We start from the raw sequence: 20,991 nt of genomic DNA, 5'->3' as shown, positions 1-20,991 counted from the left end.
ATTTTATTACATTGGTGTTTTTCACTTGCTAGGAACTGGAGAAAGTTCTAGATGTGTTCAATATCACATTGGCCAGACAGCAAGCACAGATGGAGGTATAAGAATATTAAACATGCAGTAGTAGCTGGAGCTGGAGTTATTGTTGGTCCTTTAATTTCTCTCTCTCTTTGTCTCTCTCCCTCTTTCTGTTTCTGTCCTTCTCTTTGCTATCCCCCCTTAGGTGGTTCGGTCAGGTCAGAAACTTGTTGCCAAGAAGGCAGCAGCTCAAAAACAAGCAGCAGCAGGAGGAGGAGGTGGAGGAGGAGGAGGTTTCTTTAGCAGCTTCTTTGGCAGAAAAGAAGGAAAGAGGAAAGAACAAGAAGAAGAGGACAAAGAGCTAGAGAGTGAGTGCATGTATTCTTACATTTATTTTCTAATTTATCTCCATTGTTCTGTTTGTGTCATAATAGTACTAAGAGTGCATTGCATAACTCGCACATCAATAATAAGTTATTATTGCAGATAATCCACCTGCTTAAATCATGAATGAATAATCACAAATCCAAATTAATGTAAATCTTCATATTCACTGTATGTGTGTGTGTGTGTGTGTGTGTGTGTTTTCTGTCTGTCTGTCTGTCTCTGTGTATTTGTGAAGGTCTAGATGCTATCATGACCACTGACGAGAAAACCAAGTTATACACCGCTATCGGCTACAGCGAGAGCTCCCATAACCTGGCATTACCTAAACACGTTTGTATTGCAAATACATTTACATCAAGATTCTGAAAGCCCATTCCTGTTTTAAACTGCACAGTTTAATATGTTCCCTTCTTTAATGGACTTGGCTAACTAGTACATTATCAAGTTGACCCAGCTGTGTCAGAGAAGCCCTCCAGGATTTAAGTTGGAGAATTCAAATGCACCAATTAATTACTTTAGTTGGGCATTTTTGTAAATGCATGTATTTATGTGTATTTTACTTAGTACATGTACTATGTTTACTGTATAACTTCATAACTACCTACTCTAATACATCTCACTTCTGTCATGCTTATATGTTTGTGTTTTTGCATGTATGTGTGACTACAGTATGTAGCAGTCATAGTAAACTTCAAGCTGTTGCGGACATCAGTGACGGTCCGAGAAGAGACCAGTATTCCAGAGATCCTCAAAGTACAGATGATTGACCTCAGCACCACTGTCTCCCAAAGACCTGGAGCACAGGCTATAAAGTAGGCTCATTGTATACCTCCCCTACACACAAACCTAAGCATTTAGTCATACACAGTTGAAATTAATAAGAAATACAGTTCTTACATACACTGAGTTGCTAGTTTATTGGACACACCTATCTTGTGCCTTCTTTGGCACAGTTGTGATATGTACCTTATGATGTGATCCTTTATCATACTGGAAAGTCAGTATAAATGCAGCAATGTAGGAATGAACTTGCTTGGCGCTGATGTTGAGATGCATCATGTGAAAACCTGTAGACAGACATTTAGGGGGCAGCTCAAAGAAAAAAGGAAACATGAATGTGAATTAAATTAATCTACAGTGCATTGTAGACACACTTACCAAGAGAGAGAGAGTGTAATCATGTTTGGAAACCAAACGTGGAGGCAGCCAAAAAAGCTAGCATTACTGTCTGACCAGTGATATGAATTCCATTACAAGGATGTAACATTATCCACTATGCTATATAACTACTACGAACAAGGGAGTTATACCTCTATTTAAGAGCTCCAGAAAGCCTTGCATAAATCTCCTTTTTCAGTAACAGTAATTGGTTTAGAAAGTTAGCCCCTTATTGCTGATATCTTGTTAGGTTGCTGTTCAAAATAACAACATTATTGATTGTGTCGCTTTCTTAAAGAGGTTATCGGCAATTTATTGGTGGAATTGTCAGCGCTGTGGTGATGTGTCTGTCTATGTCAGTGCAGACTTACGGAGCCAAACTCTCCATAGGTACTGCATCAACAGTGACGAAGCTTATAAAACCCAGGCTGACCCACTGCTTTATTTTCGTTGTACATGATAAGCCCAAGAAAACAGTTGTTGGGAAGCTACTGGAACTGTTGCATGTAATGCCAAGTACCAAGCCATGTCCAAAGTCACTAAGATCTCTTGTTTTACCCAGTTCAGTGCAAAAGTGAACACTAACTCATGCAAGAAACACTCAGTGTGTTGATATATACCATACACCGTAGTCACGTGACATATGATTTGTTGGAATGTACAATTTGTCTGAAGGTAATGGGTGTACTGAGTTGCCAGTTCGTTAAGAGTATAAACAGATCCTTTAAACTGGTAAGTGTTCTTTTAGTTATATATATTAGAGCAGGACTGTGTATGTTGTGTTCAACATGTGTAAATATGTGTCTGTGTCTACATATTTGTGTTGTCAGAGTGGAGGCTAGTCTGGAGCATTGGTACGTGACTGGTCTGCAGCAGCAGGGTGTGGTGCCATCTCTGATTGCGTCAAGGGGAGATGCTCACTCTTCTTTACTCAGTGTCCTGTTCGAGCTCAACCCGGAGGACAGCACTGCAGACCAGCTCCTAAGAGTCCACTCGCAACCTGTGGAGATGATCTATGATGCTGTGAGCCCCATTCACACATTAACACCAGTATAATGATTAGAAGGTGGTAGTGCAGTTATGTAGTCATTACATTACATTTGTTTGGTATTAATTGCATTTTTTGTTTATTAATTTTTGCTTAATTTTACCTGATACCTAATTCCTTCTTCTCAACCACAAGTGACATCACATCAAGGTTAGGTTGTAGGCAAATTGTCTAATTCATACAGTTAGTTTTATCATTTTATCAAGTACACTTATTCCTGTATGTGCACTAGTTACAGACACTTGTAACAGCACAATACACATTACCATGTTGGTGTCAACGTGTATTGGCGATGGGGATACCAATATATGACTGATATCACAGAGCAATTTCTAACATGCAAAGACATTAACTGCATGTCAGCATCGTGGGATGAAAATGCTCATGGCAAAATTTTTAATGGCAGTATAGATGTGTGGGAACTAAACATCCTCCCATGGATTCCTGTATTAGGGCTTCAAACAGGCCAAAAACCAAGAGAGAATTTCCCCCGCATAGTTTAGTGCTGTAGTGCTGTAGTGTTTTTTATTTTGTGGGATGGCAATGGTATATATGTCATATATGAGTTGCAATTCCTCCTAAGGCCTTAGTTTTGCCTGTTAACATTGTGCAAACAGCGTAAAACACGCTAACAGGAACACTTTACTTTCTGAGTCAAGCTTCTTTCAGTAGTACCTCCTTGGTATCAGGCCGGTTCTTAAGGATCAAGCATTGGTATCGGAAGGAAAAAAGTCATATTGCTGCATCTCTAGCAGTGGAAAAAAGTATATAATTGTGTACCAGGTATAATTTGGGTGGTGAACCATTCTCAGCTCAGCAGTGACACCACGGTGGTAGAGTCATGTTAGCATGCGTTTTGCTAGTACAGATGCCAATAACTGTACCTACAAAGTGCACCTTTGTAATAAGTGTATAAACCGTGGGTATATTTGAGGTATACTTGAGGAAGAAAGCCCTGGTGAGCTCAGACATGGACAGCAAAAGAATACATTGAACAGTACAGATATAATGGATGACGGAAGAATCCTTTCAGTTATGATGAAATCTCCTCAACCAATCACCCTCATTTATCACTAGGGCTAGAAAGGCTTCTAAATACCAATCCTTTTGTACATCAGGAATGGAAGGAACAAACAAACTGTATTTAAAATAATGGTTCACATAACTACCTGTTTTATTTGGATAAAAACAAATATGAAGAAACAAAGAAAATTGTTCCTTTTAGGGGTTTTAGCCTCATATTGCAGAGAACATGAAAACAGCCAAGAATCTGTTCTGATTGTTACGATGTTACGACTGGGTACAGTTTGCACATAAATATAAATTAATGAGGACTGGATAGGGAACACTGAATGCTTTTTGGAACTACTGTTTTGGGGCAAATTGATAACCTGTACTAGAATAAAGAAAAGTATAGAGAAGAATGTAACCTATGATCAGATGCTTATGCCCATTATCAGCCACCAACTCTGTGAAACATGGTGAGGTTACAGTACAGTTAATGGTTTGGAAATATGGGGCATCTACTGAATTTGTGGTAATTATTTTCACTAATAATTAGATAGCAGTTCTTTGCAGTACCATAAATTTCTTGTAGAATGTGTAGGTCAGACTACAGTACACATTTGCTAATTATGCATTAGGGACTTCTAGAGAATTATGAACAATGTACAAAATACTGTCATGACTTAACACAAGTAAAATGTTGTCTTAAGTCGGTAACCGAATTCTTAATTGTTTTTAATGTTTTTAATTTTGTTTTGTTTGTAGCTGACAGTAAACAGTTTGTCGGAGTTCTTTAAGACAGGGAAAGGAGTGGACCTGGAGGTGATAACCTCTGCAACACTCAGCAAACTGGAGGAGATTAAGGAGAAGACAGCCAGTGGTAACACAGTTTCCCTAGAATTTGGAAAAATCACCCCTAATATGGCACTAAAAAAAATTTAAGATCAACGTGTAATTTGACCAGGGGTGTTCAGACTTTCATATAAGACAGTGTTATAATAAAGTATGTGCTACACTCAGTAATCCTGTTTTAAATCTCCTTTTTTTCTGACTATAGGTCTGTCTCACGTTATTGAGACACGCAAGGTTCTGGATTTGAGAATTGACCTAAAGCCCTCCTACCTGTTGGTGCCAAAATCGGGCTTCTACCACAGCAAATCGGACCTCATGATTGTGGACTTTGGTAGCTTACAGGTAAGTATTTGGTAACCTATAAGTGAGTGTTATTATTCATCAAAGTTCTGTAGAAACATGTGTAGACTGGAGTGTCGGGAATGATGTACAAACTTTATGATGTATGATTCATGAAACTGCCAGAGCAAGAGAGATGCTGATCACTGATAATGTGTCTGAGGGAATGACAATCCTGTTGTGTGATAAAACATAACCATACATACTAATCTACCTAAAATAGATAGTATGTATGGTCATTTTAGCATTAAAGTTAAATTTGCTCTTCATATTTGCTTTGTAATTTTATCACAACACCAAGGGCTCTGTCTGACTCTGTTCTGACCTGTCCAGTGCATGTATCTCTATGTATGTATGTCTATATTGCAAATACAAATGATGAAAATTAAAAACATCTTACTTTTTTTAATTTCACTTGTTCTGATATAAATTATTGCTAATTTTGCCAGGTTTTGCTGATATATTTTTAGCTTTTCGCATTGCTCTTTTTTTATTCTGAAATCTTTTTTTTTGCTTCTGACTTTTGGCACTTTTTAACAGGGAGTGTTCACCTGCGCTTTCTGTTGGTCAACAAATTTAGAGTGACAGGTCTTCTGAACACATAGCACTTAGCATGAACTGCTCCAGCATGGTGGAGTTATTATGACTCTTGGGTGTAGAGCTGGGTGATATGGCCAAAAACGTTATCACGATAAACAAAATTCATATTGTTCGATATCGATACATATCGCGATAAATGTCAAATCATGATTTCTTTCACGTTTGAAGGCTGATTTTGCTCCTGGGTGGTTAATTGTGGTTTTAAACCATCACTTATGGTCCGATCATGACAAACACTCAGCAAACAGTGGAACATTTCACAAATCTGTCTTGGGACAGTGGGAGAAAGTTTCTGAGCTGTTTTTATCAGCTGGAAAAGCACAGCTGCAATTTTTGTAATAGTCATGATTTAAGAAAGAAAACACATTTTTAGCTGTCTGGTGACAAGTGTTTGGCTATCCCGTTACAAATGCTAAACAAGTGGCCAACAACAGTGCTAAACTCTTTAGTTTCTCACCAACGTCAACTCGGTTTGGGAGGTCACTGCGGTCACTCCTACCACATCCATGTCAGAGCATATCACAGTATTCAGACACCAGCTAGCGACGACTGGATTTCTCTATGCTACCGTAGTAGTTTAAGGGGTGAATATATATCTGACGTTCGCTGTGTAAAAGCATTATCTGCAGTGTGAATCTCTCACACCAGTCACAGAGTCCTCCTTTTAGGTATGTTTAAACTGAAAGCGGTGATTTTGTGTCGTGTTTGATCTACAGTATCATCAATTCACCGCGTTGTGCTGGAGCGCTGCTTCAAGTTAGCCAGCAGCTAAAAACAGCTAGCCTGGAAAGATAGCGCTCTCCCGCTCTCCAATGCCTCACAGCTTCCTCAGTTTACTTTCGAACATGAACCCACTTCTTTCTTTCACTTTCGTTGCCCGAGAATGCACTAACACTAAAATATGACGGTTTGGCGCTGTAACACGGCGCTGTAGACGTGATTTAACACTGCTAAAGTTGTTAGGATGCACGGAAAGAGGTGAGTTCGCTGTAGGACAGTACAGTTACACCACTGACCTCGTCACTCACACTCGGTCACAGGAGAACAGATCGCCGGTTGCTCCACTCAAACAGGGACTGTATAACTCCGCGTTTCAGCCGTTGCTAAAGTATATTTGGCGACCCTTTTTTACTCGTGGCCCCCTCCCTCTCTAATCAAGTCGGAAAATTCGGAAGTGCGCCCTCTCCTGGCGACAGCAGAGTAGTGTCGCTTTCCTTGCGGTAGAAAACGCTACCAGGGCTGTCGCTAAAACGTGGAAGTGTGAGAAGGGAATATTATATCGAAAATTTATCGAACCTGTCTTATCGCTCTATCGAGGAAAAGTTATATCGCGATACTTATCGTTATCGTTTTATCGCCCAGCCCTACTTGGGTGTGATATTATGAGCAATATTCGTCTTATTTCTTTTAAATTATTAGTGTAACAGATGTTTATGGGTTCTGTGTCGACCTGTATAAAAGGATAGAACTGTTATTTTGGGCACTGAAGAACATAAACTTTGTTTATGAATGAACGAAACTGTACCACCTTTTGAGTTTGCAGATGCCTAGGAGTGTCCACTAAAGGGCTAACTAGGCTGACTAGTGCATACTGGCAATGAAACTAAACTGCTTAAATATCTAAAGTGTTTAGAGCAGCAGAACTCTGTAAACGGGTGTGGCAAAATAGGAAGCCTGTTTTAGTGACTGACACGAAGAGATTCTGTGGGTAGAAACAAGAAGAAACTGACAGAACAGCCTTTAGAAAACACCAGAACATAATGGCCAACGAAGACATACTGACTTTATTACCTTTTGTCGTGATTAAACTTTACCATCTGTGAACTGTTTCATGGCAGCAGTAACTCGTAGCTGGCAGTAATCAGTAGTATTTTCCACTCTTCACTGCATTTATGCCAATGCTTTGTTATTTCCTTCGACCTACGATAACTCTGATTCAGTGATTTCCTAACTCAACACACCTGATCAGCTCATGGAGGACTGAGTAATCAGTTCATGAGCTGGATCAGGTGTTTTAAGGTAAGTAATAGTTGAAACCGAGTGGTGCGACAGGTCACCAAATTAGCCCTTTAGTGAACACTGCTAGGCTAGTTAGCGCTAGCAGCTTGACACAGAACCCTAAGTGTAACCCTAATGGTCAATCCTGTCTGACAATACTACAGTCAGAATGAAGTGCTCTGTCATGTTTGAGGCAGATCACGGCTCACGGAGTGGGCACGGTTACATGTTTAGAAAACCTGTTGCTCCAAATCAGTTGACCAATAGAAAGTGCAGGTGAACGCCCTTTTCTAAGACCTGACCCCTGTTAAAAAGTGCCAAAAATCAGAAGCAAAAGAAAGATTTCAGAAGTAAAAGAATGATTCCAGAAGCAAAAAATATATCAGCTGAATCAGAAAATAAAAGAAAATTCAAGCAAAAACTGGCAAAATGGTAATCATTTTTTATCACAGTGAGAGGAAATGAGTAGTAATCTTTTTAAAAAATTATGTTTGATTCTACTCTCATTATTTGTATTTGCAACATACATTTGGGCATTTTGCTTGTGAATTTTACTATTTTATTTAAAACTTTTGGCACAAAATGAATTCCCTACAGATATTACAAAAGAATTCAAGCGTTAAAACCCAGGGTCCAAAAATTGCTTGCTCTTGCTTAAGTGGAAGATAACTCTAATTTGCTCTTCTCAAGCCATTATTCTCTTAAAAAGACACTCAGTGAGAAATAGTTTTGTAAATCCAATAACACTGAGTCCAGATTTAAAAGAGGGTCTAGTTGTCTGAGGGGGCAGCATGGTTCAGGTTATCTGTATAAAGTCAAGTCAAGTCAAATTTATTTGTATAGCGCTTTTTACAACTGATGTTGTCACAAAGCAGCTTCACAGAAATCCATAAAGCACCAAAGTACTCGCAGAGATCCTCTGAGGAGTGCTTGCACTGCCCCAGAGATCTCCCCTTTAATGCTGTGCAAGAAAAGAATTATCACCCCAATGTTACCATGTCATTAACATTTGCTCAACACACAACAGGAATTTCTTTTTTTCCCCCCTCATTGCTTCCAGCCCCCTTGTTTTTCCTATATCTTTGGCTTGATCCAGCTATGATGATCCCATGCAGAGGTCCTCTCCAATTTACATTGATAGTATTACTCTCAAACTTAATCTGAAATCACATAATCTGAAAAGTCCTAATTTAGAAACGGTCTGTTAAATTTGTGTACACTCATGTTATAATCAGATTTGACTATAAGCAACGTTCATGATTAAGGGCCTCTGGCCACTGCTCTCTGAGTCTGTGTGTGTGTTTGTTTATTCATGTATAGCTCTTTCTCTGTGTGTTGTAGCTGAACAGTGTTGACCAGGGCAGTCATCAGCAGGTGTCTAGTTTCTCATCGCTGGAAGAGATCATGGACAGGGCGTATGAGAGATTTTCACTGGAGTTGCGCAGTGTTCAAGTGCTATACAGCAAATCGGGTAGAGACCACTGAGTATAATTCAAACACCTATAGGATTTAAGGTTTGATGAAATAAATGAAAAACTGCATGCATCATAAAAAATGTATAAGAAAATTTGACCATAAGCAGCCATCTTTGCAGTGCTCACAGTCAATTATTTCCATTCACACAAAAACAGGCTCCTATCTCTTTGAATGGGGAGAGATCTAGAAGCCCAAAGTAAAAGTACTCAAATAACACACAGTTGGCAGTTTTTCAGGTTGTTCTGGCAATTACACATGTAATGCAAATTTTTAAAAGTTTGAACACATCCTCTATAGGGAAAAACTTAAATATAGCATTTAGTGCACAAGTTCTATTAATTTGCCCAGTTTAACATACTGGACAAAATAAAACATAAAATATAAAATGTTCCATTTGTACCAAAATGTACAAGCTTTTTAGTCTTTTATTTTCATCCTTCTCAGGCGAAGCGTGGAAAAGTGCTCGGATGCAAGGGTCATCCATTCAGCACATTCTGCAGCCCATGGACTTCTCTTTACAGCTTGCCAAGTGTATGGTGGAAAAAGATGCACGCATGCCCAGGTTTGTTTTCTCTCTCTCTCTCTCTCTCTCTCTCTCTCTCTCTCTCTCTCTCTCCCTCTCCCTCTCTCTCTCTCTCTCTCTCTCTCTCTCTGTCTCTCTCTCTCTCTCTCTCTCTTTCTCTCTCTCCTTTCTGCCATACTCCAGCTCCAACTCTCTGTTTTGTTTGTGCAGGTTTAAGGTGTCTGGGGAGCTGCCATTGCTGCATGTAAAGATTTCTGATCAGAAGATTCATGGGGTTTTAGAGTTGGTGGACAGTATTCCCCTTCCACACACCACTCCCCCTTCCACTCCTACCCAAAAGGTCAGAGGATTCATCCACACACCTGTCCCAGTTTCTCTGCATTTTTTACTCCAGTTTTGCAAAACTACATTTTTTTTCACTTGTTTTCCTTTGATGTTTTTCTCTTTCTTACACAACTGGATTATCTTTAATCTAGTCTAAGACTTGTTGCTCCTGAGTGGCGCAACCGTCTAGGCATTGGCCCTATCATCAGTGATGCTACAGCCATCCATGGCCAGGAGTCCAAGAGAGCACAATTGGCCTCGCTCTCTCTGGGTGGGTAGGATGCCCCCCCTCCCCCCATCACGCAACGTGATGCTAGTCAGCACAGGCATCTGTTAGCTGACGTAACAGATCTGGCGGTTGGCGCTTTCCTCCGAGCGCGTTCAGCTGTCCAGTGACGTTGCGTGAGCGGCAGTTTGAAAGGATACGGTGGCTGGCTTCACAGTTCTCGGAGGAAGCCTGGGCTAGCCTTCACCCTTATAGCGTTGGTAGTATCGTGTGATTGGGGAAGTCCTAACTAGTGGGTGGAATTGGAGACGACTAAACTGGGGAGAAAATTGGTGAAAAAAATTGAATTAATTAAAAAATTCTTGTACTTGTACTTAATGGCTGTTTTACCTGGACAGTAATTAAGGGGTGATCCCTGACTTTTGCACAGTACTATACGTATTATTATATTGCCACGTACTGTAGTTACGTTGGTATATATAGTTACTGTGATATATTTTGCCATAGTGAAAAAGCTGAGGTAAAATGGCAAAAGGGACATGGTTAAAGATGGGCCTGCATGATATAGACCAAAATAACTTACTTTTTTGGATTACGTGAATGACTTGATTCATCAACACACCCAAAACACTGGAACTGAGATTGCTGAAGGCCAGATTGCTCACAGGACACATTATAAAACAATGTAATGGGTTAAAGTGTTCATTTGCGTATTGCAATGTTCTGTGCATCTTGAAAGCGATTATTGCAATGATATGTAAGGGGTAGACATTTTTAAACTTCCTAACTAAACCAAATGACATAGTGACGGTGCTGTTAGCTTTAAATGCTTTCCTTTTAAACAAAAAAAAATCAGTTTCAGACGGATCAATTTTCTTTTGAGATGTTAACAGTGACTCTTGAAAGTCTGAAACTGAAACTGCTTCAATAGGCTCAATAATTGCAATGTAGCAACAGATTCTCTGTCCGTTCTGTGCTGATGACTAAGCTTTGCATTGCGTTAGGGCATTCAGCCTCTCTGTCTCTTTGCTTAATGAGCTCCGTGCTGCATGCCATTAATCTAATGCCCACAGTCACAACAGTCCAATTAGGGCCCTTCAAAGTGCAAACTAGTGTTTTACTCAGTTTAACTCCACAGGCTGCAGGAGCTGCAACTAATTATGTGTGTGGTTCTTAGAATAGTGTGCTATGTGTTTGTGCAGGCACTGTCTATGCCGCTAGCAGATGCCAGACCGAGGGTGCTGAGTTTAGATCCATCAGCTCTGCTGTATCCCATGTCAGGTTAGACACTCCAACTCTGAGTTTACACTTCACTGTGAATCTTTGTTGAAAGTCATTATGTGTTAACTAGATTGTTCTCAGAAATTCAAACATAGACTCCAGTGTCTATATATATTGACTCCAGTGTAGTCAATAAGCCATGACATGTTTTGTGTTAGAAGTTTGCCTTTTTAGTTTTACACTGGGTGTACAAGGCTAATATAACTAAAAGTAATGAAAGTCTAAGTAATGGAAATCTTTCTGAGTGAGGTTCTTTGTCAAATGTAGTGGCCAATTGACTACAGTAGGACTAATGGTAATTTTAAATGATGGTTAAATAATGGTTATTTTAAATGACATGTTTTGGGAAAGTCAGCAATGTTCAGCACTTCATCTGTATATGTGTCTGTCAATGTGTGTGCATGTTGGTATGTGTGGTTGTGTAAATCTGTGTGTGTCTCTGTGCATGTTCAGACTCTGAGGAAGATACCAGTGAAAGGTCCCTGGATGAGGAAGCTCAGAGATCAACCTTTGAAGAGCTAACCAACGTTCAGTTTAAATTTGAAGTGAAAATGGTAAGCTTTTTATTCTTCTGTCATGTCTTCATGCTTTCTTAATGTGCTTTTTAAACATTCTCTCCTCTAATTACAGTTTTAGCAAAGAATTAGAACTCACTGTATTGTGTTTTGTTTAACTATTAGAAGCAAAGTTTTACTATGCGATTCAAATATAATTACATAATTAAATAGTCAGTATAGACAGCTTTGAACATGCACTTTTTACTCTTTTCCAGAAATGTAAAACAAGACTATGTAAAACAAGACTATATTCACAACAATAGTTGTTCTTCAGTTTCAAATAAGAAAATATAAAACAAACATAAAATATTGATTGAAAGTTAAGAATCCACAGTTTGACAGAGCTTCAATCCACTGTGACTGGGGAAAAATATCTATCAAATTAATATCAATTATTATTAACAACGCTTTTGTTTGTGTCTACAACAGTTGCAAATTCTGAGGCTAAATACAAGAGTGTGGCATTGTTGATCTGTTAGGTTAATTGCATTAATTTTGTGTATGGTTCCTGTTTGTGTCTGTGTACACTCATGTATGTTTAGTGTGGACCGATGTGCTGTATATGCGTGTGTATGTGTGTTTAGGTATTGTTGGAGCTCACGCATCAGGCTGCTCAAGAAGACACAGTGTTGGCTCTGAATGTGTCTCAATTGGGTGCTGAAGGCAAAATGCGGACGTATGACCTTTCTGTGACGTCATACCTGCGCAAGATCAGTCTGGACTACTGTGGGGCTAACGGTACATGACACAAACGAACACACATGGACATATGAAGTACATACGCAAAACCTCAATTACACAAATGTTGGGAAAGAATGTGAAATGCTAATAAAAACAGAAAACAGTGATTAGTAATTGCTGTTTGATCTGTATTAAACAGAACCAGTACAAAAACATGATATTTGATGTTTAACCTTGTGAATTTATTTTTTTTTTTTGGCAAATATACTCTCATCCAATTTAATGCCTGCAACACATTACCACTGTGTTATATCACCTTTACTTTTAACAACATTTAATAAACATTTAGGGATTGTATTTACCTCATCATTAATGGTACCTTCACAGATGTGCTACCCATGCTGTAGGCACTTTTTCACCACCATAACCTGACAGGCCCTTGCTTTTGAACTTTGTATTGGTAACAATCTGGATCATCCCTTTTTTCTTTAGCATAGAGAACATGATGTTCATTCTTAGCAAAATTTATAAAATCCTGCTTATTTATAATATAGGTCTAAGTAGATTTACAAGTCACTGCTTTGTGTTTTTATTTACACACATTTTACAAGGAGATACTGTATACTGTGTGTGTGTGTGTGTGTGTTTGCCCGCATGTGTGTATTTTTCAGGTGCCCAGAATCAGCCACTTCATCTAATTAGCTCATCAGACAAACATGGATCTGATCTGCTGAAAGTGGAATACATCAAAGTAAGCACACATCTCCCACCACTAAACACGCTCAAACACTCTCTTTTATGTTTGTTTTTAAGATAAAGAGTGTTTGACAGGTTTAGGTGTGTATGCAGTTGTGTTTGTGTTGTATTTACTGGCTGTCTGTCCCACGCAGGCTGATGTGAGTGGGCCCAGCTTCCAAAGCTTGTTTGACAACACAGAGCAGACACTAAAGGTAAACTGTTATATAATTCATGGTTAAAGTACTCAAATGATACATGTGATGTCTTTAATATCTTTGTGACATGATCTGCTGTTAGCAAATGTGCTTACTTATTTGCACACTACATCTTCAAATATTTTACATACAGTACTTCGCAAAAGGCCTCTGAGACAGTGATATATAGGACCATTATTCTAGGCAATAAGCATTTTTTCTTAAAAAAAAAATGTTAAAAATATGTTGGCTAATCAGTCCTTCATTAAATTAATCAGATGTGCTGGTACTGTATATGTACACCTATAGCACATGTAAAGCCAACAGGAGGAAGAAAACTGTTATCTAATGTTAAATCTCAGCCTGGGATTACACAACAATGTGAACTGGCTTGGACTGTCTCCCTCGTCAGTTCACATATCTGCTTGATTTCAGCTCCTAGCAAAACTGTTCCACATTTTAGTTTTAGTTGCTTGGATGAATTGTGTTGTCCTAGTCTTCACATATTTCACAATGCTAGTCTTCGCATGGTTAATGAACAGTTTGACATGTTGAGTTTCTTAGCGCCTTCCACCCAGTGACCGCTGGGATAGGCTCCAGCCGCCACCCCGACCCAGAAGGATAAGCGGCTTAGAAAATGTTTGTGTGTGAGTTTCTTAGCTTTAAACTAAAATTACTGAAAGTACTGTGCAGAAGTCTGTTCTGTAGACATCCACCATGTGGATTTATTGGATTCCACCACCTTGGTTTAATTTAATGAAGACTTGGTTTAATTTAATGAAGTATAACTTAATTAAGAATTGATTCGCTGAAACAGGTACAGAATGGAATCTACAAATGCTGGGCTTCCTCAAGGAGAAATAGCTTGTATTTCTTTAAGGGGGACACAGTACTGTACATCAACTCGAATAGTGCCTGAGGAATGAAATGTTGTGGCCATCTCCCAAATTAGTCTAATGTATGCTATCTATTAACAAATTCTATTTTTGCACTTTGTTTGGCTTGTTTTTACAGGTGGAGTTTTCCTCGCTGGACTTCCTGCTGCATACAAAAGCCCTGTTGTCCACTATTAACTATCTGAACTCAGCAGTGCCTCAGGAGCTCACAGCTTCTAAAGAGAGAGACACTAAGAGACAAGCTGACAAGGCTGCAGCAGGGAAAACAGGTACACACACAAGAACACCAACATGCTACACAGACACAAGCGTATTGTCTAATCTCATCTCTTTGTAGACCAAACACAATGTGTTCTAGTTGCGTTGTAGTTTATTTAAACCTTAATGATGTCCAGTGCTTTTGTTGAGATCGTTCATGTTATGTTTTTTCTCTACTTTGTAGGTATTCTTGTGGGTAATTAATGCATTTTATTACCCTGTTTTTGTACTGATCTTTATGGCTTGCAACTTGGTTCTGAAGTAGCAGACATTATGCTTATGAACAAGCATGTTACATGCTGTGAATATTTGAAACCTGGAGTAAGTAGTCATCAGTAGATCTCTCAGTAATAGTGCTTCCCCTACTTTTCCAGTGTCTAAGGGTTCAAAGGACTCTGGGGTGGTGAGTTTTAAGCTGTATGCCATGCTTGGCTCCTTTGGAGTGGTGGTCTGTGATGACAGAAGCAGTATTGCAGACATTCAAATCCAAGGTACAGTTCATAGTGTTTCATTCTAAAATCAAAATCATCCTCTAGCTCCAGCATCCAAAATGAGTATATTGAGTATTCAGTCTATTAGCCACACTTAGCTTGTTACCTTATGAACTTGTATCAGCCCAACACATGCTAACATGCTATAACTCCTCTGCTAAGAATGGTCCGCCATCCAAATGATATCTGGTCAGTAATAGTCCAGTGATGGTCTCTGTCCATTGATGGATGGAGTAGAGGATGGCTGACAAATTGTGTATAGCTACAGATTAGTTACTAATTTTAAACCTAGAATGTCCTTATATAGTAATGTATCTGACAAAGTGGGCAATGAGCGTAATTACCTAATAAACTGGCAACTCTGTGTACTGTAATAATATAACATTGCTTTAAATCTGTTTAGGAGGGCTAGGATGTTTGGTATGAAAGATGATTAGAAGTTTTCTAAAAGTTCAGAATTGTTTCTGACTACTAGCAGTGGACACAAGTTAAACATCATTAAAACCCTCTGAAATTTCAGGTGTATAACGTTTTAGGATTCCAAAACTACATGGACTACAATGCAAACTGGCTAAGTTATTCTTAGCTTCCTGAGGTGCTGACTAAAAGTTTGGACCTCCTTAAATGTCCTGACCATTTAAAGAGTTGACTCTTATGTTTTTGCCAGGCATTGATGCATCTGTGGTGGTCCAGGCCAAAGAGACAGAGGTGTTTGCTCGACTGAGAGACATTGTAGTGCTAGACGTGGACCCGAAAACAATACACAAAAAGGTTTGATATGATCTGATTGATCTGAGTTGACACTCTTAACATCAAAGAAACTGTACTTAAAGCTATGTTTGAGAGATCAATTGAGAGATTTGAGAAAATCAAGCAGGAGTTTCTGCCCCTTCTTTCACTGTAAGAAGACAGCGCTATGGGACTGAAAGGATGTGTAGCTGTCAAGGAGCCATTACTAAGAAAGGGAACTAGGCAAAAAAGATTAACTTTTGCCAATCAAAAAAAAGAAGGTATGGTGCTCTCAGAACAAGGGACTGGCAACTCCACAGCCCAGACCTCAGCATTTTTAAATGTTTTTGGGATTACATGAATGTGAGAAAATTAAACCAGTTGCTAAGATTGAACTTTGGAGGTGTGGGAAAATTATCCCTGCAGATTTCTTTGAAAAACTAAAAGCAAGTCTTCTGAAAACAATGAAAGTTCTAAGTACACTCTAAATACTGAAAAATTATATTGTTTATAGTTCTTGGGGCTTCTGTGTAATTTTCTGTTAAATATATGTTTTCTGTGTTTTCACTAGAAATGAAATAAATGAAGGGTGGTCTCTGACTTTTCAGAGTGCTATACATCTTGAAATTTACACAGATAATAATAATGTGTGTGTGTGTGTGTGTGTGTGTGTGTGTGTGTGTGTGTTTTCGTGCACTGTCATTGGCAGGCGGTGTCTATTGTTGGAGAGGAGGTGTTCAGCTTTAAGATGAGTCTGTATCCTGCAGCCACAGAGGGGGGGGGCTACTCTGACACTTCGAAAGTGGACGGCAAGGTCACTTTGAGACTCGGTTGCATCCAGATTATCTACTTGCACAAGTTCCTCATGTCTCTACTGGTGAGTGTGGGTTACCTTTTATGCCTTACACACACACACACACACACACACACACACACACACACACACACACACCCACACACGTATGTATATACATATCATTAAAACCCTCTGAAATTTCAGGTATTTAACATTTTAGGATTCCAAAGCTACATGGACTACATTGCAAACTGGCTAAGTTATTCTTAGCTTATATACACATACTATAAGTTATTCTTAGAATGTATATATATATATATATATATATATATAAATATATATATATATATATATATATATATATATATATACACACATTCACAGACAGTATTATGATCTATTATGGGAAATTCGTTTATTGATGTGCCTAAAATCCCCTCAACCGTTGCGGTTATGAACTGTCACAATAAAATATGGCAAAATACAACCCCATTCCCAAAAAAGGACGCTATGCAAAATCTAAATAAAAACAGAAGGCATTTTTGGAAATTGGGTTGAACAAAATTAAATTATTAAACAATAAATAAATAAATGTATTATTAAATGTAAAATGTTCTTCTGTCAAGCAGTCTAGTTGGTTAACACTAGGCTATGATTGCCAAGCAATATAAGATTTTCCCATGCACAACACATTTTAATAACTTGTCACATTAATACAGAATTCAGTTCAATGTATGTGTACACTTGTTTTTTTGTTATGGTTTTACAGCAGCTTCAGATGTGGTCTAGCCAATCATATTTTAGAATCTGTTTGATGATAATTAATGAACTGGGGCTTACCACTAAAAATTAATTTAGCCAGAACAATAAATTGTTGTAAATAATTTAATAAGGCTGACAGAAAATAACAGTTATTTTTCTAAATTCAGATTTACTGGTCCCATTTGTTTGTTTTTAGTTATTTGTGACTGTTTTTACTATTGATATCAATGGAAATATCGGCATAATCTAATCTGATTCGAGATATTGATGTTAAAAGCAATCATGGCATATTTTAACGTACCAACAGTATCTATATTAAGCCTGATAAAATTCGGATACTTGGTTAACACTATTTTACACCATTGGCCTCATTTCTATGTTACTAGATAGAGTAGGATATTATTCAAGGTATGGTTTTAGAAGTTAACAGGCAGTTTAAATGTCTAGTATGTGGGAATATTTAAAAGTAAAAAAAAAATGGACCAGGGTTCTAACTGATTAAGTTAGCCGCCTTTTATCAAAACACAGTCAAATTATATAAATGAGTGTGTGGACACTGCACACTTAAGTAAGATACTGTATTCAAATACGAAAGTACTGTATTCAAGAACACCATAAAATGATTATTTTAAAAAAAATGTAATATATAAATTAAGACCGCTACACTATGCTTAGAAAAATTGAGTGATTTTTACTGTAGCGTTTGAAAGTAATCGGCAGCGTAGAATATCTTACCTAGTATATTTTACCTAAATTGGATTGGTTTTACTCACTTTAATGTACTTGAAGAGTGATTGGCAAATAAATACAGTATATACGACAAATATTTACAATATTAAACAGTATTAATCAGAATCGAAAGCCCCAAAAAAAAAACTTGATTGGAACATTGTAATAGTTTATAGACTTATTTATATAGCACCTCTAACACCAGGTCAAGGAATGATAAATTGAACAAAATGATAGACATTTCACTCTTAACTAACTACTACTCATAACTACATGAAATGTTTTACTAGATCAGAGTTATTTCACATTGCTGTTTGTCATGTTTTAGAACTGTTTCTCTATTTCTTTGATATTCTTTTATTTTGCTCTTGTTCCCCCTTGATTGTTGTTTTTTAACTGTGTCTTCTTATTTTCAGGAATCTTTTAGCTATCAGTATCCCTCTACTGATGAGGTACAGGCTTGGGCATGCAACATTAAAAGCCCTTTGCTTTGCAGCTTCACTATTAATGCACCCATGCACATTCTCTCACACTCAAAGCATATTTAACAGTGGACTGCAGTGTGATGTTATAGCACATTACAATTGTGTTACTATGAGTAAAAATTGTTGCTAACATTGTAAGTCATGTTTAATAAGTAATTCATTCATTATATTTAAGGCTGCTTTTCTTAATTTCTTAATATTAATAATATATTGACAGTATTTATACAAATACTTTGAAGTGTTAGTATATTGTAATTTATTGACACTAAAAGTGAGGTAATATATGTTTTAATGTGAATATACAGTGCTGAACTAGCTTCTAGGTTATTCCATGCCAAACCATGCAAAATTTCAAAACTGGGTTCCAACTGAACTCTAGATATGAGTTTTTGCCCCATCAGATTCTAAATGATCTTTTTTTCTGTTATTATGTCCTTTTTTAAGTAGTTCTTGTGTTTCTTAGTAAAATATAATTTGTTCATATACATATATAGGCGCACAGCTGGGGAAGGGGCCGACGCACACTGACTGGAAAACCCAACAAGAGCTCAAAGACACACACAGTATGGCTTACAGGCCAGCGTCATCCTCCTCTATCTCTTCTGGAGAGAGAGTGCATTTTTAAAGAGTCTATGCTTGTCTCCTCATTACTTGACTAACTTACTAGAAGTTAATTCTGCCTATTTTTTATGGACATATGTAAATTAGTCCCCCCCAGAATAGATGGATTCATTTGCCTGCAAATAATTCTGGTGTTCTGTCATGCAGTAGTTGAAATAAAAGGTGCAGTATTTTGACAAACTTAATGTCTGTGATTGAAATACTCCTAATAAGTTTAAAAGTATAAACATAGAAGGAATTACTAGACTTGTGTGACAGACTTGAGTATGTATTTGAGTATGTCACTATGTATGAACCTGCTTGCACATGTGTATGCAACTATTTTCTGATGCAGTGGAAACTAAATATAAATCGTCAAAATTTGGAATGTCAGCACGAAGAGAATGCTTTTAATGATAAACACCACTCTCTACATGCTTTGCAGATTTAAAGCACACTTTCCACACTCAACCTGTCTGATCTGCCATGCATCACAAATCCTCTTTCACAGATACAAAATACAGTCTCACCTCTGGCTGTTTTAACCACCTTTATTCAAATTTGCAACCTGGTTGTAAATTTGGTTATCAGAGCTCAGAGAGGGTGAGAGCATTCCTGCATGATGTTTCCTTTATTTTTACAGGCTAGCTCATTAAGGTTCTCTCACTTCTCACAGATCTTCACTCAAATCCATGGCTCATACACCCACCCCTCTGTGAATTTTGCAGAGGAATGTTTGCTAATGCTCAGTTATGTTCCCTAGACATTTGTGGACAACTTCCAAACAGCCAAAGAGGCCTTAAGTGCGGCCACAGCGCAGGCAGCAGAGAAAGCAGCCTTAAGTGTGAGAGACTTTACTCAGAAGAGTTTCAGACTCTCAATGGATATTAGACTGAAGGCTCCGCTGATCATCATTCCTCAGTCCTCCACATCCCACAATGCTTTTGTGGTGGACCTGGGTCTCATCACTGTGAGCAACAGCTTCTCTCTGCTTCCGGCTGAGGGCTTTCCTCTGCCAGCTTTGATGGAGACCATGGACATCAGACTTACCCAGCTGAAATTGTCAAGGTACAATTCTTTTCAGGATTCAGACATTATATTTCTTTGTATGTGTAAACATATAGCACAAATGTAAAAAACAGAACAAAACACACACTGCAACAATACACACAACAACATTTTATCAAACTCTCTTCATATATGAGTGAGCAATAAAAAAGAGGCATTTGTCGTGTGTATGTATTGGTCACAGAAGAGGGTTAAAGAAATGAATAGTTTTCAAAAAACTTGACAAAAATCCTCTGGCACACAATCATCTAGTTACTGTGTTTTTTTTCTTCCAGGACAGTTCTGAGGCATGATTCTCCTCAGCCAGAGTTTGAGCTTCTGCAGCCTATTAACCTGGAGCTGCTTGTTAAGCGTAACCTGGGAGCCTCCTGGTTCACAAAGATCCCAGGAGTGGAGGTCAAAGGAGTGCTGAAGTCATTAAATGTGAGTTTTCTTTGTGAAGAGTTCCACTTAGGTTCTAGGTTCATTCTGATTTTCCTGCTCCATCTACGCTATTTTTCTACTGATATACGTCTTCTTGTATTTCATTCACTGGTAGATGTGTTAAAGTTTGTAGCTGGACTGTAGAAAATATGCAAAAAAGAGAAAAAAGTTGTTTTGAGATTGAATTGCTCACCTGGTTCTTGTAGATTACTCTTGGCCAAGAAGACTTGGGTGTTCTAATGAGAATCCTAGCAGAAAACATTGGGGAAGGCAGTAGAACGTTGTCTTCTGAAGTGCAGAAACCTGCTGCTGAAGGTAAAACCTTCTGAAAATCAGTAATCATTATAATCAC

At 38.2% G+C, this 20,991-nt stretch overlaps 1 protein-coding gene across 5 annotated transcripts in view; it reads left to right on the top strand.

Moving 5' to 3' along the window:
- vps13c (vacuolar protein sorting 13 homolog C) overlaps window positions 1–20,991 on the top strand; it is an 85,561-nt gene that overhangs the window by 17,065 nt on the left and 47,505 nt on the right. For 3 of the 5 annotated variants that reach the window (XM_036586524.1, XM_036586526.1, XM_036586527.1), the window contains 23 exons: window positions 33–95; window positions 221–383; window positions 638–732; window positions 1,072–1,214; window positions 2,391–2,583; window positions 4,379–4,493; window positions 4,671–4,807; window positions 8,744–8,873; window positions 9,323–9,440; window positions 9,612–9,741; window positions 11,154–11,232; window positions 11,686–11,786; window positions 12,374–12,527; window positions 13,142–13,221; window positions 13,361–13,420; window positions 14,417–14,567; window positions 14,931–15,047; window positions 15,715–15,818; window positions 16,486–16,653; window positions 18,480–18,515; window positions 19,912–20,216; window positions 20,492–20,639; window positions 20,846–20,954. In XM_036586524.1, coding sequence (XP_036442417.1) covers window positions 33–95; window positions 221–383; window positions 638–732; window positions 1,072–1,214; window positions 2,391–2,583; window positions 4,379–4,493; window positions 4,671–4,807; window positions 8,744–8,873; window positions 9,323–9,440; window positions 9,612–9,741; window positions 11,154–11,232; window positions 11,686–11,786; window positions 12,374–12,527; window positions 13,142–13,221; window positions 13,361–13,420; window positions 14,417–14,567; window positions 14,931–15,047; window positions 15,715–15,818; window positions 16,486–16,653; window positions 18,480–18,515; window positions 19,912–20,216; window positions 20,492–20,639; window positions 20,846–20,954 — 2,899 coding nt within the window. The remainder of the gene's footprint in view (window positions 1–32; window positions 96–220; window positions 384–637; window positions 733–1,071; window positions 1,215–2,390; window positions 2,584–4,378; window positions 4,494–4,670; window positions 4,808–8,743; window positions 8,874–9,322; window positions 9,441–9,611; window positions 9,742–11,153; window positions 11,233–11,685; window positions 11,787–12,373; window positions 12,528–13,141; window positions 13,222–13,360; window positions 13,421–14,416; window positions 14,568–14,930; window positions 15,048–15,714; window positions 15,819–16,485; window positions 16,654–18,479; window positions 18,516–19,911; window positions 20,217–20,491; window positions 20,640–20,845; window positions 20,955–20,991) is intronic. The other 2 variants (XM_036586525.1, XM_036586528.1) reach the window with 1 other exon arrangement.

Source organism: Colossoma macropomum, unplaced genomic scaffold, assembly GCF_904425465.1.
Source record: "Colossoma macropomum unplaced genomic scaffold, Colossoma_macropomum, whole genome shotgun sequence".
In the NCBI taxonomy this organism is placed as follows: domain Eukaryota; kingdom Metazoa; phylum Chordata; class Actinopteri; order Characiformes; family Serrasalmidae; genus Colossoma; species Colossoma macropomum.
Note: the sequence above shows the minus strand (reverse complement) of the source record. Positions and strands in the feature narration are given on the sequence as shown.